The sequence below is a fragment of the Neodiprion pinetum genome, chromosome 2 (genome assembly GCF_021155775.2).
Source record: "Neodiprion pinetum isolate iyNeoPine1 chromosome 2, iyNeoPine1.2, whole genome shotgun sequence".
Classification (NCBI taxonomy): domain Eukaryota; kingdom Metazoa; phylum Arthropoda; class Insecta; order Hymenoptera; family Diprionidae; genus Neodiprion; species Neodiprion pinetum.
Window position 1 is genome coordinate 16,469,364 of NC_060233.1, and position 15,412 is coordinate 16,484,775.

A 15,412-nucleotide genomic window follows, 5' to 3' on the forward strand; every position below is an offset into this window, starting at 1 on the left:
TATTGTATTTGTAAATTGAATAAACGGTAAATGTACGGTGGATTCACTATTCCGTATCCGAATAAAACTTCCAATACAGTGAAGGAAATACAGAAATACAGAAATTTTCGACAGTGTATACCGTTAAATAAGGCATGTATATTCGACCAATTTCAATGATCATCAACTCATCAATAACATCATAATATATTACGAAATAACTTATATTACAACTATAGAATATAACTTAATTATATCCAGGCTGTATTAATTTCACAGTATTTTTAATTATTTATTTTTTACTTCTGACAAATGAAGAGCTGACTAATAATTAAAACTCAAGCTATTTGTTGGAAATTCAAGTACACTTAATAGTAAGACCATCAGCTATGACTAATTGAATGTTGACGTACGATACAGTTCTTTTCATTTCTGAAATTAGGTTATGTCGAAAGAGTTGTTAATAATTGACCGCTTTTGAATTGAATTCGTTTTTCTCATTCTTTCGTATTGGTTCTGTATGTTGAGGGAATACCGTTTTTATCTAATTCAACTCGATTTATCGCAACTGTACTTGTTAGGTCGTTATTTCGTCATTCTTTCGTCCGAATGATGGTTTTGCTGGACTGCACACCTGATTATACGTTCACAAAAATAGCCAGATAACAGAGAAATTGAGTTGTATTTTGAACATGCTCTAGCATTCGTTGCGTGTTTAAACTTGATACCTAAGATATCTTCGAAACGTTTCGAGAACACGTTACAGAAATCGACTCACATATTTATCTGTTAAGCCAAAAGATGAATTTGTTATAATTAAAATTCTTGAAATTCATACATTGTTGTACAAAAATAACTTACAAGAAAATGATAGATCATCAGAAGCAAATCATGAGAGTTACCGGATTTAAAGATCGCTCCTGATGAATTTGTCCTTGTCTTTGGTATATACCAACGTTTAGAAGGATCCGAAGAAAACTGTTAACGAAAATTTTCAAGGTTTTTTCGTCCTATCGTCAGACTTGACTTAAACCTGTTTTGAAAATCGAATAACGAAGTCACATAGCAAGAGTGGGGACAAAAAGATTCGCAGACTGCAGGAATAATTAACGAATAATTGGTGTGTTGCACTTTTATTCGTGATTTTGCAGCACCGTAAGAAAAAACACTTCACACATGCAAACTTGTGTGTTCGTGACGTATATATACAATGTAGATATCTCGATGCTGCTGTGTGTGATACAGCTTCTCAATTAAAATGCGCTACGTGCCCGGCTATAATTCAGAGGCACGAAGGCGTGAGGAGAATTAATTGGTTTTCTGAAAGACCGACCATCGTGCACTGACTCTCATCAATAATATCAGAACCACGATTAAATAACAATATGTCACAAGTTGACCCCTGCGACATCCATCGTCCATCATTATTCATTCGGTAGACTCGAAGCGGCTGCTTTATCCCGATGCAATCCAATCATTTCGCAACTTGGCGACAAAGGTGACACAACTGAAAAAACAGTCATTTTCAGTACGAGAAAAAGAAGAAAAATCAAACCTTCGAAATTTTAAGGGAGTCCATCCATCTACGGTCTCTAAAGGAAACTATTAATATCAAAAAAAATCATTGACACTCAATAGAATGATGAGAATCAAAGTTTAAGTTGGCCGTGAGAACTCTAATGTGACACTGTTCGTGACAAATGTGTTTCAAAAGCGGTGTGCTGCGATAGCGACACTTCTGCTCTCTGGTGGCAAGTTTCGCAACTACACAAGTATCACTTCACATGTTTGTGTCAATCAATTTTTAAATTGTATCACCTTTGTTACTGGAAGTTTACGGTGAGAGGAAAACAATCATCTCGGAAGATTCGGAGAATTCTACATTGGCTCGGGAATCGGAATCTTCAGGGCTCGGCCTTCCAGCATCTCTTGCAGCAGAATGCCGATTTCCTGCCGGACAAATCGACCATTTATCAATGTGATCTGTATATTTATCACTCATTCTGCGAGACTGTTTAATTTTCCCCCATAGCACGATATATTGTTACAATAGCTTTCTGTATTGAAGTTGCAACAACGCACGAGTAATTCCATATTGATATCGAAACAAACACTTTGCAGGTAAAATACCGATCGACAATTTTAATTGGCCTGACATTTTTTATTTATTCTGCTGTAGAAAAATAGAGATATGTATTCGACGCTAAAAGATTTACATCCATATTACTGATTTCAGAATATAATTGCAAATTTCTAATTCGGCACGCGCGCACTTGTTCCATAGTGGCTGTATCTTCAAAAGTAATGAAGGTAATTGAACAAAGAGGCATCGGCAAGTGCATGATATACTTTTCAAACTGATATAACATAATTTTCCTCTATAACCATGTTTCCGTAAGTTTTATTGGTTGAATTCTGTTACCTCTACACTTTTTTCCATTGACTGCTAATTTTTAAATTCTGAATCAATGACGTAAGAATGTTCAGAAAAAATCTACATTTCAGAAATAGGTAGAAATTAATGATATCATTGAGTACCAGAGACGGCCTCATCGATGGGAGAACGCTATCTATCGTTGAGAGCACGTTGTAGTTCTTTTTTATCGACTGAGCCAGCTGACTCTTGTATTCCATTAATAATGATGGAATTTGTTCGATTTACGGCAGGGCATTACTTTTTCATTGTAAAATTCGGAAAATTCATTGTCTGGAAAATTTCGAATAAAATTTCTGTTTTTGGGCCGTCGTTGTTATTTTTATTTATTACAGACTTTGGGAGCAATAATTTGTATAGGTGAGGTGCTTTTCATTATTATCGACGTAATCAGATCTAAAATAAGATATCACAGCACTAGTGTCATACAATATTGAGCCTAAAAAAAGGAAACTGTAATTCCGAATGATGTCCGACAAAAATATGCCATTGGATGCGATCGACTGAAAGTTTTTAGTTTTGCGAATGCCACGTCAACAAAACGAAATAGAGTTTGAAATATAACTTATAATATTGCAGAACGGTAATAGGAAAAAGAACCCTTTAGCTTGGATACGAACCATCATATGGCAAGAACATGGAATTGTTTCAAAAAAGTTTCATAGTAGATCTATTCCAAACTATCGGTGAAGTCAATACAAGAATTCCTTTTTGTGAGTTAATGTACAATCAGTAATCAAGTGGAAAGACAATTTTTTAGAATTTAAAAATTAGCAGTCGATGGTTAAAAATAAGGCCAAAAATTTAATGAATGAAATTCACGATCAGGTGGTGGAAGAAAAAAATCATAATACTTTAATTTGATGTTTCTCTGTTTGTTCAATTATCTTCATTAAATTTGAGGATATATCTGCAGAAACAAGAGCGCGTGTGCCAAATATGAAATTTGAACTTTTCTTCTAAAATCGAAAATATGGATACTAGAGTTTTGGTTTCAAATACGCATTTTTTCCCTTAGTACAATGAGTGAAGTAAATGTCATGCAAATTAAAAATGGTGATATTTTCAGCGTGTTCAGTTTGGCGTAGAATTATTCATGTTGCAAAAATTACGCAGCACTATACGTTATATATATGTATAATAAAGGACATGAGAATATTGCAAGAGGGTGTTCCAATATACCAAAAATATTGAACAATGTATCTGCGATATTTTATTATTTGCAGTAAATTACGTTTTTACACTATTTCTGAAACATCGTAAGCCTTGCGAAATTACTTGACCTTGTCAGGTTGCATTTTTGGATGCAATATTGAGAACTTTCCAAAGACAAGTTTCCGCAATATTTAAATTTTTGCAAAGTTACGATGCTGCAATGTTTCTGCGATTCGTGTAAAATCAGTACGTTTCTGCCATGTTGCTGAACTGTTCAAACTTTACTAAGCTACGTTTTTGCAGTTTCTGAAATATTTGAAACCTCGTCAAGTTTCGTATGTATCTGAATCGTTTGGAACCTTGCATAGTTACATTCATGCAACTCTTTATTCCAAGCAAAGTTGAATTTTTGTAATACTTCAACCCTTACTTAACGACGTTGCTACAAAATGTCTGAAATATTGTAAACTTTGAAAAAAAATTGCATTCTGTGTCGGTCTGACCTTTCTTTTTACCTCTTCACGTTGGGCCCTAAGCCTGTCGATTATCGGTTCCCTGAAGTTGGGGTCATTCGCGGGATCCTCGAGGTCTTGGGGGTTCTCGTTCTCCTTGGTCGTCTGGGGAATATGAGTGACGTACATCTGCTTTATGGATTCTAAAATATGTGCATTTCTTCCCTGTCCAAAATTGAGTCCAATTTGCGTGAACGAATCAAGCCCAACTGGTACCAACAGCGGTTTCTCATAATCGATACAAACGCCTTTTCTAAAAATTGTCACAAAGAAAAAAAAAACGCGATCAATAACTAATTCAACTTATTGATTTCATCCTTCAGACCAAAGCGTAAAACTCACGTCAACTGAGATCCGAAACCATAGTGCGACAGCATATCCTTTGCTCTTCTAACGAGGGACGTGTCTCTGCAGGAGTGATAGTGAAGTCCTGCTCCCAAACCGTGGGCCGCTGCCCGAAGGGCCCGACCGATTAGTTGTTTTCTATCCAAATTAAATTCCTGGAATTTAGAATTATTCAAAGTTGAAACGATCCGTTTTTCAGAAATGTGATTCAATTGAGAACGGAACGTTTCATCTCTTCAAGGTAAAAAAATTTGAATCCAATTTTGCAGCTCACTTTGAATTCATCGTATCTGCCGCCAACGATGCACAACTTAAGAGGAAATGGTTCGGTTTCACCTTCGTAAGTTTCGTTCTTAGGGTTATTTTCTCTTTTGCGGCAATCCCTGAGAGCTTTGATCGTGTTATCGTCGAAACTCATTCTCATTGCGCTTCGAGCAATGGTCAGACATTCTTCCAACGTCGCCCAAAGCTCCTCAGGCTTTGAGAGATCCAACATCATCAAAAGCGTGGTATGATGCGGGGAATGGGTCAATGCCGATCCGGTCATTGCGGCTGAGAGGAGCGATGACGTCAGGGGACCGACCTCCCAAACGTGGACCACGTCTTTAACCTGCCATAATTACCACTGGATACATAATGTTAAGGATGTAGGGAGCCTGGACCGTCCAAATCAAGTTGGGTGAAGAGAAAAAGGCGTTTGAAAAATTTCAAGCAATATTACTTGTGCCAATAGTCCTAAGCACGCGTAGAGTAACAAGGGTACACTACCCATACTTCCAAGACATAAACCTTTTTCTAGAACGTTTGAGGGCGAGGGATGTCCCCACTCCGACCGACTTCATCGATCACCGGATCGTTTAGTTACCCTACGTTATCGATTGTCCGATAATTCCGTGCTCTACCTGATGGGCGCTTTGCCCTGCTTTACCCTTTTTTAACGCTCAACAGGCAAAATTCCTCAGAATTGCGCTCTGCCTTACCACAGTTTCAACTTTGATCGAACAAAATCCCAGAACTGCATTAGTGACATGCGTACATCATTGTGCAAGGTAGAGGGATTTTGCCCGATGAGGTTTAAAACAAGAGTAAGGGAAGGTGAATCGCCAATAAAGTAGATCAACGAAGTTATCGGACGATCAATAACGGTGGACAACAAAACGATCCGATGATCGATAAAGTCCGTCAAAGTGGGGACATCCCCCACCCTGGAACGTTCTATAAAGATTTGTGTTTAGACTGGAGGGAGCGTCGGTGACGTAGGGATTCCTATCAGGATCTCTCCTTGCTACTTTACTCGAGTACTAACACGAATGAAACAATTTCCGTATAATGTGTAACAAAACTGAATAGGTATGAGTAGATTCGGTAAACACAAACTAAGATAGTAACAAGTGGGGAAAAGGTTATGTAATGGGAAGGTTTAAAATTATTAAACTCTGGCATTTTTCATCCGATTCCTGTTTTTGGGCTCATTTTCTTCAGTACAGAGATATCCAGAGATAACCTGATAAAAGTTTGGCTAATATTTAACTTCCGAGTGGATAAAAGATACAATATTATTGAATCTTGGTGAGCGGTCATAGAAATGTAAAACGTATTTTCGTTAACGTTTCGGCCCGGATATGGGCCCTCCTCAGAACGATTAATTTTTTTATTTAACTGTCAAGGACAAAAAATTTTTTTATAATATAAAAAATATACAATAAGACATTAATTACTATAGACGTAAAACTATTGAAGCTATTCTCTATTGTAGGATAGTGGGTACATATTAAATATCTGTTATGGTTATAAAGTGATGAAACTTAAAGAGTAATTTACCTTTTATAGGAAGGAGGATTAAGATACAGTCAGAATCGTAAAATACAATTTGGCGAGCGCAGGTTCTTCAAACAAATGACAATAATCGTTGTCAGCTTCTCCAATTGTTAAAAGTATAGTTGTTAAAAATATGGAAGTAATTAATTAAAAAAACTATGTATCTTCACTGTCTATAAGTCAATGTATTAAAAAGTTTTAGAGAAAGGGTTTATAGTAGTTGAAATAGTTTAAAGCAATGTCCAAACGGTGGTACTGGTACCATTATGATCCTGTCCTCCATGTCCGAACAATTTTTGTTAAACCGTTTGAGTCAACTGGTAAACACCGACTGATGGGAGAATCAAATATGACCAAGAGTGAAGGTGAACAAGTATAAACAATTATAAAAACATGTGGCATGGGGACAACAAATTTATGTACTTAGTTAAGGTTAAACAATGTGTGCTGTGTGGGAGGTAATCAGCGGTTTGTAAATATTGCTAAGATGTTCAACGTCTTGTTTAAGATTAACGGAATTTGGGTGTCCTGCAATATTGCACATTTCTAGTAGTAACCGTTTATAATAATTGGGTTCTTCACAAAGGATGTTTGCATTGTCATAGTTGAAAGAATGTTCTTTTTTGATCACATGTTTAGTTAGAGCAGTATGTCGATCCTCATTATCTTGTACATTGCGTTGATGTTCTTTGAGTCTAGTGTCTAGATGGCGGCCAGTTTGACCAATATAAACTTGATTGCAATCGTTGCAGGGTATTTTGTAAACAACGTTGGATCGTTTGCCCATAGGGATCCCATCTTTTCCCGAATCAAAGACAAGTTGTAGGTCTTTTGAATTTTTTCCCACAAACTTGACATTGTATTTGGTAAATAACCTATTCAATGACTCAAAGAGACCCGATACATATGGGATGGGAATAAATGTAGTGGCTGGTCTATTGTTTTCGCTGCGGAAGCAGAGTCAATATTATTGTCTAGTAGGTCCTTGATATGGAAGCGTCTCTTATTTATATGTTTGTGTAAAAGGCCATGTGGATAGTCGTTCCATCTTAAAATATTATATATGAGTGACAAATTTTTTTCATGGAATTCTATATTTCATAGTTTGATGGCTCGGTCAACAAGATTAAAGATGGTACCTATCTTGTATGACATCGGGTGGTGAGAATTAAAATTCAAATATCTTTGAGACCAAGTTTTCTTGTGGAACCAATCTGTTTTGATTTTAGAGTTGTTATGTATCAGTAGTAAATCCAGGAAATTGATGGCATTATTATCTTCTATTTCGATGGTGAATTGTAATCGTGGATGATATTGGTTGAAAATATTCAGTGTGTAGTCTATTTTTTCTTTAAGGACTGCAGTTGAGATATCGTCAACATATCGGAAATAGAAGGGTAAATCAAAATTTAGATTGCTGATGCATGACCTTTTTAGGTCTTCCATCACCAGATCAGACAGGATTGGAGAGAGAGGGGATCCCATGGGCAACCCGAATTGTTGTGCGTATGTGTCGTTGTTAAATTTAAAGATTGCCGAATCAAAACAAATGTTTAAGGCTTTAACCAGTTCAGTAAGTGGGATTGGAATCTTTTTATCTAGAGAGGCCCAACGGTTTTTTACTGCGAGCATAGCGAGATCTATAGGTACATTAGTAAATAGAGATACCACATCTAGTGATATTAGAATATAATTATCTGGAATAATCAGTTTATTTATTTTTTCAACCAATGTAAAGCTATCTTTGACTCTGGAGGTAGGGGGGGGTGATATTTGTGGTGAGCCATGAATTAATTAGGTTAGATAATGCGTAAGTCGGGCTATTAACAAAAGAAACTATAATTCGTAGTGGGCTTCCTTCATTATGGATTTTAGGGAGCCCATATGCACGTGGGGGAACACTGTTATAGGTAGCGATGCTTCTGTGTATGCTTTTGTTTATTAGTTTGGAATTGAACCATTTGAAGGTGAGTTTATTCACCCTAGTCTGTAGGGTATTGCAGAGGTCGTATCTAGCAATTCTATAGATGTTAGTGTCCGAAAGCTGTTGTCGCATTTTGTTATTGTAAGTGTTCTGTGCATGGCTACTGACGTATTGCCTTTATCTGCTTTTAAAAACATGATGTTCGGGTTGTTTTTAAAACAGTGTTCATGGCTCACCACAAATATCACCCCCCTACCTCCAGAGTCAAAGATAGCTTTACATTGGTTGAAAAAATAAATAAACTGATTATTCCAGATAATTATATTCTAATATCACTAGATGTGGTATCTCTATTTACTAATGTACCTATAGATCTCGCTATGCTCGCAGTAAAAAACCGTTGGGCCTCTCTAGATAAAAAGATTCCAATCCCACTTACTGAACTGGTTAAAGCCTTAAACATTTGTTTTGATTCGGCAATCTTTAAATTTAACAACGACACATACGCACAACAATTCGGGTTGCCCATGGGATCCCCTCTCTCTCCAATCCTGTCTGATCTGGTGATGGAAGACCTAAAAAGGTCATGCATCAGCAATCTAAATTTTGATTTACCCTTCTATTTCCGATATGTTGACGATATCTCAACTGCAGTCCTTAAAGAAAAAATAGACTACACACTGAATATTTTCAACCAATATCATCCACGATTACAATTCACCATCGAAATAGAAGATAATAATGCCATCAATTTCCTGGATTTACTACTGATACATAACAACTCTAAAATCAAAACAGATTGGTTCCACAAGAAAACTTGGTCTCAAAGATATTTGAATTTTAATTCTCACCACCCGATGTCATACAAGATAGGTACCATCTTTAATCTTGTTGACCGAGCCATCAAACTATGAAATATAGAATTCCATGAAAAAAATTTGTCACTCATATATAATATTTTAAGATGGAACGACTATCCACATGGCCTTTTACACAAACATATAAATAAGAGACGCTTCCATATCAAGGACCTACTAGACAATAATATTGACTCGGCTTCCGCAGCGAAAACAATAGACCAGCCACTACATTTATTCCCATCCCATATGTATCGGGTCTCTTTGAGTCATTGAATAGGTTATTTACCAAATACAATGTCAAGTTTGTGGGAAAAAATTCAAAAGACCTACAACTTGTCTTTGATTCGGGAAAAGATGGGATCCCTATGGGCAAACGATCCAACGTTGTTTACAAAATACCCTGCAACGATTGCCATCAAGTTTATATTGGTCAAACTGGCCGCCATCTAGACACTAGACTCAAAGAACATCAACGCAATGTACAAGATAATGAGGATCGACATACTGCTCTAACTAAACATGTGATCAAAAAAGAACATTCTTTCAACTATGACAATGCAAACATCCTTTGTGAAGAACCCAATTATTATAAACGGTTACTACTAGAAATGTGCAATATTGCAGGACACCCAAATTCCGTTAATCTTAAACAAGACGTTGAACATCTTAGCAATATTTACAAACCGCTGATTACCTCCCACACAGCACACATTGTTTAACCTTAACTAAGTACATAAATTTGTTGTCCCCATGCCACATGTTTTTATAATTGTTTATACTTGTTCACCTTCACTCTTGGTCATATTTGATTCTTCCATCAGTCGGTGTTTACCAGTTGACTCAAACGGTTTAACAAAAATTGTTCGGACATGGAGGACAGGATCATAATGGTACCAGTACCACCGTTTGGACATTGCTTTAAACTATTTCAACTACTATAAACCCTTTCTCTAAAACTTTTTAATACATTGACTTATAGACAGTGAAGATACATAGTTTTTTTAATTAATTACTTCCATATTTTTAACAACTATACTTTTAACAATTGGAGAAGCTGACAACGATTATTGTCATTTGTTTGAAGAACCTGCGCTCGCCAAATTGTATTTTACGATTCTGACTGTATCTTAATCCTCCTTCCTATAAAAGGTAAATTACTCTTTAAGTTTTATCACTTTATAACCATAACAGATATTTAATATGTACCCACTATCCTACAATAGAGAATAGCTTCAATAGTTTTACGTCTATAGTAATTAATGTCTTATTGTATATTTTTTATATTATAAAAAAATTTTTTGTCCTTGACAGTTAAATAAAAAAATTAATCGTTCTGAGGAGGGCCCATATCCGGGCCGAAACGTTAACGAAAATACGTTTTACATTTCTATGACCGCTCACCAAGATTCAATAATATATTATCTACGAGGTCGAGAATTCTTACCCTTCACGATAAAAGATACAGTTGTGTAAGTAAGTACGGTACAACAAATGTTCGTCAGTAATTACATTTACGCGCTATAACTATGCTATAATACAAGATTTATCAAAGTTTTTTAAAACAATTTATGGGGATTTAATAAGGGAAAAAAGTAAGCCCAAAAACGTTGAAATCGAATGAAAAAAAAACAGAGTTCAATCATTCTAAACGTTCTGATTATGAAACCTTTTCTTAGATTGTCAGCATCTTAGATTGTGTTATTCTAAGTTACTCACAATTATTTCTATTACATTTCCGAAATAATCTTTTATTCGTGTTCACTATCTCCAGGCCAAATAAAATTGCTGAGGATTTTTTACACGCTTATTTCTCTTTTTCGAATTGTTGATTTAGACGGTGCAGACCATGCAGTAAAACTCCAAACGTTTTCGGTTCGTGTAAGATTTTAACAATTCGTGAGATTTCATACAAATTTATTGCTATCCTGCATGTTTGGATTTATTGTACGCGGTAAGTTTCAATCGATATTTGTTCAATTAAAGTCGAAAACTGGCATTATTCGAAACAAACTTTGTGCCACACCTCTCATCAAACTTTCAAATCGTTTCACAGCTATAATTCTGGTAGCATAGAAATCAACAATTGCTACCCAATTTGGAGTTTAGTGATTAATTATCAAGTTGTGCCACTTGCTTGCAATTGTCAATATTCAGATACATTTGTAACTATTGTGCAATTCTTGAACACCCGATTTGATCTTTCTTTCGCAAAATTTGAACTTTTGTGATGGGAGATAATGTGATTTCAATTTAGGAACATAAAAAACTGGTAATGTTTACATAATTATAGATAATTCATGGCAAATTTCAATGAGTCGCGATCAACGAGGTGTGGTTCATTACACCTTATAACAACCACATTTCTAATCAAAATAAAAGATTATCATATTTTTCTCAATTTTACTTTGGAATACGAGTAACTTGCTGTGAAAAAATTCTGATACGATATGCCAGCCCTTGCGGAAAATCGTTGCTTGAGGCTATTAATTGATTATATTGAGTATGACTTGCATCTTATATTTGTTACAAAATGCATGCATATCATTATTTTGGACGCATTTTTATATTGCTGTGGTTATTGTCGTATCTATAATGCTTACTAAGCTTTTTCCAGCCTTTCGTCCGAACGAATAATCCATAGCAATGGTTGCCTTGGGCGATTCTTCTTTTTCCAAAAACCGGTAAACCATCGTAGTTTTTCCCTGAAATTACTATCGCATTATGGAATTTCGATTACACCGTCTTGACAACATCAATCAAAACATGGGCGTTTGGATCAGACTTAATAAGCAATTTCCTACTAAAAATATTCAAGTACACATCATATATATGTAAAAATAAAACTTGTAGGTAATTTTTTCTCTTTTCTCGAGCCACCCATATTTCTCCTTCTGTTAATCGTCTGTAAGAAAATTTCCGGCAAGAATTTAACATAACGTCGTGTAATTTAATTACACTCCGTACTTGCTCAATGAATGTGGAATAATCGATTTGAAACAATGAAGGTGTGCCTTTTCAAACGTTTTTAAAAGCACCCCATCATGCTTTCCCTTCCCCCTTAGAACCCATGGTATCCAGGGTTGTGGGCTCGACGTTGAAACCGATCGATAGACGAATATACGGAGCCGTATGAGTCGATCAGCTTTAAGGCCAGGCTACTGCTGCTTCGACTGTTAATTTTTTCATAAAAAACTTAATCGCCGCAGTGTGTAAATTAAACAAAAATTTCTCGAACTGAATTTTGTACCTGGTAGGGACAAACTTGTTTGTTAAAGGTAAACTGTAAAAAATTTTTAAAACAAAGAGAATAATAAAAACATAATGATCACAATGGTAGTTGATTTGAAATCGGTAGAAAGAAACGATATTGATTCAAGACAAGAAAGAATACGTTTATATTTTTTTTTTTTTTTTTTTGAGAGTTATGTTGATTTCACAAATTTAAACATGAATTAATGTTTGGAAAATTCATAACTCGTGAACCAGTTGAGGTACAATTTATTTTTTAATCTTGGATTCAAATTTCTACATAGTCAGAATTGGATCAACAAAAATCGAGCGAATCATACACTTCGACTCAAAATCTTATTCGCATTCATATTTTACGCCCCATGGGAATTCTTGCGGTAGTCGAGGCGATTACTGACTAATGCCACGGCGTCTGATCACTCACCCATAAAACTGTATCTCATATTATATATCAACTCGCCCGACTATTCATGCGCGAGAGTATTTGTCTAACCTTGAAGTTGCTGTTTCCACCACTTACCACTCCTTTGCTTCCTATAATGATAATAGATCGTTCGTGAGTAATCGAACGATCGGTCTTCCGCTTATTTTCATCTTCTAAAGATAGTCGGAGTGCCATTTCTCTCATGCTTTCCTCTCTAAACGAAACACAAGACATAAAACATGCGTAATAACGAGTGAACTTACATTAACGCTGCTGCAGTGTCATATTGGCATAATGGTCCTAGAATTCAGAATTACGCTATCTGGCGGCGGTAAATATGCAACACTAATTGCGTCATATTCAATGATGAAAGTGGTTTTTTCTCACATGTTTTACTCTACATTGACTTAACGTCAGTAAATGAAAGTCCAACAAACTGCACAATGCTTCCTGCGGTTTCATATCTCCTATGTTTGCTTAAAATGATCAGCTGATTGCAGTTTCCGACGCCATATTGTCCTAACCACGCCTACATCAGGGATCTTAATACATTCAATTGGAAACTGACGTAGAATAATTTAATCGCGAGGTTGAAGGTCGTTTATAAGAATTATATCGCTATTTTCCATCTCTTCGGAAAGGTTCGAAGTTCGTGTAAAAATCGTAAATGATGATGGTCCAAGAAAAAAAAAAAAAAAATTAACCCTGTGATAAAATGAATGTATAACTTCATAATTGCTTTTTGGAAAGTTCTAAGAAATAAATCATATTTTCGGACACTATAGCAAAATTCAGCATTATTTTAAATTCAGATCACAAGAAACATTTTCGAGTTTTCGATCAGAACTCATGTATTCTATCGGATTCTCATGTTTCGTTTTACTGAAGATCTGATAAAATTGGAATTCTGATATTTCTGTGTATTTTTAAAGGTTATTGCACCATGAAACATTGGAATCATTTTCTGAGAGAAAAAAGAAATTTTTAGGAAACAGATAAAACTGATTTTTCTCATTTTCAATAACACTAGAATTACGAAAACTTGTCAGAAATTATCTCGACTCGCAAAGGGTACAATTACCTTTATATTCAGGTAATCTGAACTTGCAAAGTATTGTAATTCACGTAATAACACGAACTTCAATCTCATAAGTAAAACAAGTTATACAGAACCCGCGTAATCTCATTTATTGGTAAATATACGGACTGCATTTAGGATAATAATCAATACGACGTAACAATTACAAGACTCACGTCGCGTCCATGATGATAAATGCTGATAAATTATTCCGTAACTGTTTATACTGATAAAAGTAGAAAGTAAATCATCCGACACGTCTATCCGTCGACGAGCTCGAAGGTTGAGCTTTTGTTTGCCCGAAAAGCGTTGCCATAGCATCGCAATGTCGGCGACATTTTGTATACGATAATGACTATATGCATGCCTATCGCATAAGCAATTTGAATGAAACATGGCATTGGGAATCCACGAGGAAAGAACCAACAAGCGAAAGGTGGTCGATGGAACAACCACTCATATTGTATCCAAGGACTTTAAAAGATTTCACAGAATTTCCGATGATTTCGATGAGATTCTAGAAAATTTCAATAGACCTAAGAATATTGAGACATTCTATGTGATTTCAATGATTTCATGGAATTTAGATGATTTCGCTAAATGTCACAGGATTTCGAAGGATTTTACGCGATTTCAAAGATATTAGGTAATTTCAAAAGACTTCCCGGATCTCGGAGATTTTATGTAATGCAGTTTTGAATATCTTAGGAATTTCGAGGAGTTCAAGAGGTTTCAGATAATTTCACAGGATTTCACAAGATTTCGAAGGATTTCAGATATTTCAAGTGTTTTCAAAGATTTCAAAGGATTACAAGACTTTAGAGATTTCAAATGATTTCTGGGATTCGAAGAACTTCGGATACTTTACAAATTTTAGGTGCTATCACAAGATTTTGCGTAATCGCAGATGATTTGACGGGATTTCAGAAGATTTCAGAGAACTGAAATGATTTCAGATGATCTCACGAGTGGCATAAACCAGGTTTCAAGGGTGGTTAACCTCTCACCGACAAAAATTTCAATGTTTGAGAAAGAAATAATTATTTATATTTTTATAATAACTGTAAGCTATATTTATTTTTATAGTGTATAATCAGATTGAAGAAGTTGCAGTAACAATACCAAGACACTGTAGTGAAACGGTGAATTGGCCTTGGAAATGCAGCCAAGTGCAGCTTTCGACAGGTTTTACATGTAATACGTTATTACATTCGAACTCTATACGGTCGCATTGCCATGAAAATGTAAATAGTTGGATGGCTGCAATCAATGCCCTGAATTATTGAGGGTAACACGACGAGTCAATGCTTCTCAATTGTTTATTGAATAATAAATAACGAAGAAAATTGTCTTCCGGTGAATGAACAGACTCCATATGGCTTGTCACAATGCGGCGACAGCAACGGCAACATGATTGCAATATTATTAAAAGCTTGTATCTTACAGAACATGTGTTTACTATATATTATGTATATTCTTAAAGTCATTTTTTAAGTGTCTACACCAACGTTACGTGTGTAAGTAAGTGTAACGCATAATTCTTCTAGTATTTTTATCATACTATCAATAACGATATCGCTTAATCGGTTATGTACAAGATGGACTAGACAAACACAACATTGGAATGCTCAGGC

The 15,412-nt window shown here is 35.5% G+C and overlaps 1 protein-coding gene and 2 long non-coding RNA genes across 10 annotated transcripts in view; 2 read left to right on the plus strand and 1 right to left on the minus strand.

The window, feature by feature from the left end:
* LOC124212740 (cytoplasmic dynein 2 light intermediate chain 1) lies at nucleotides 1-14,555 on the minus strand. 6 transcript variants are annotated; one of them, XM_046613113.2, is made up of 8 exons: nucleotides 13,955-14,555; nucleotides 12,797-12,914; nucleotides 11,628-11,729; nucleotides 4,700-5,035; nucleotides 4,423-4,580; nucleotides 4,072-4,333; nucleotides 1,798-1,929; nucleotides 1-1,486 (listed from the first exon to the last, which is right to left on the minus strand). In XM_046613113.2, the coding sequence occupies exons 1-7, from the start codon at nucleotides 13,963-13,965 to the stop codon at nucleotides 1,858-1,860; spliced, it is 1,059 nt and encodes a 352-aa protein (XP_046469069.1). In that variant the 5' UTR covers nucleotides 13,966-14,555; the 3' UTR covers nucleotides 1-1,486; nucleotides 1,798-1,857. The 6 variants fall into 6 exon arrangements, with proteins under 6 accessions (XP_046469069.1, XP_046469074.1, XP_046469070.1 ...); XM_046613118.2 differs by lacking the exons at nucleotides 12,797-12,914; nucleotides 13,955-14,555 and adding an exon at nucleotides 12,964-13,363; XM_046613114.2 differs by lacking the exon at nucleotides 13,955-14,555 and having other exon boundaries at nucleotides 4,084-4,333; nucleotides 12,797-13,363.
* LOC138190428 (uncharacterized) lies at nucleotides 9,871-12,426 on the plus strand. 3 transcript variants are annotated; one of them, XR_011176367.1, is made up of 3 exons: nucleotides 9,871-10,176; nucleotides 10,339-10,978; nucleotides 11,642-12,426. It is a non-coding gene; the product is annotated as an uncharacterized lncRNA (long non-coding RNA). The 3 variants fall into 3 exon arrangements; XR_011176366.1 differs by lacking the exon at nucleotides 11,642-12,426 and having other exon boundaries at nucleotides 10,339-10,500; nucleotides 10,862-11,447; XR_011176365.1 differs by lacking the exon at nucleotides 11,642-12,426 and having other exon boundaries at nucleotides 10,339-11,447.
* LOC124212744 (uncharacterized) overlaps nucleotides 13,502-15,412 on the plus strand; it is a 5,943-nt gene continuing 4,032 nt past the window's right edge. Inside the window, exon 1 of the long non-coding RNA XR_011176369.1 lies at nucleotides 13,502-15,295. This is a non-coding gene — a long non-coding RNA (uncharacterized lncRNA). The remainder of the gene's footprint in view (nucleotides 15,296-15,412) is intronic.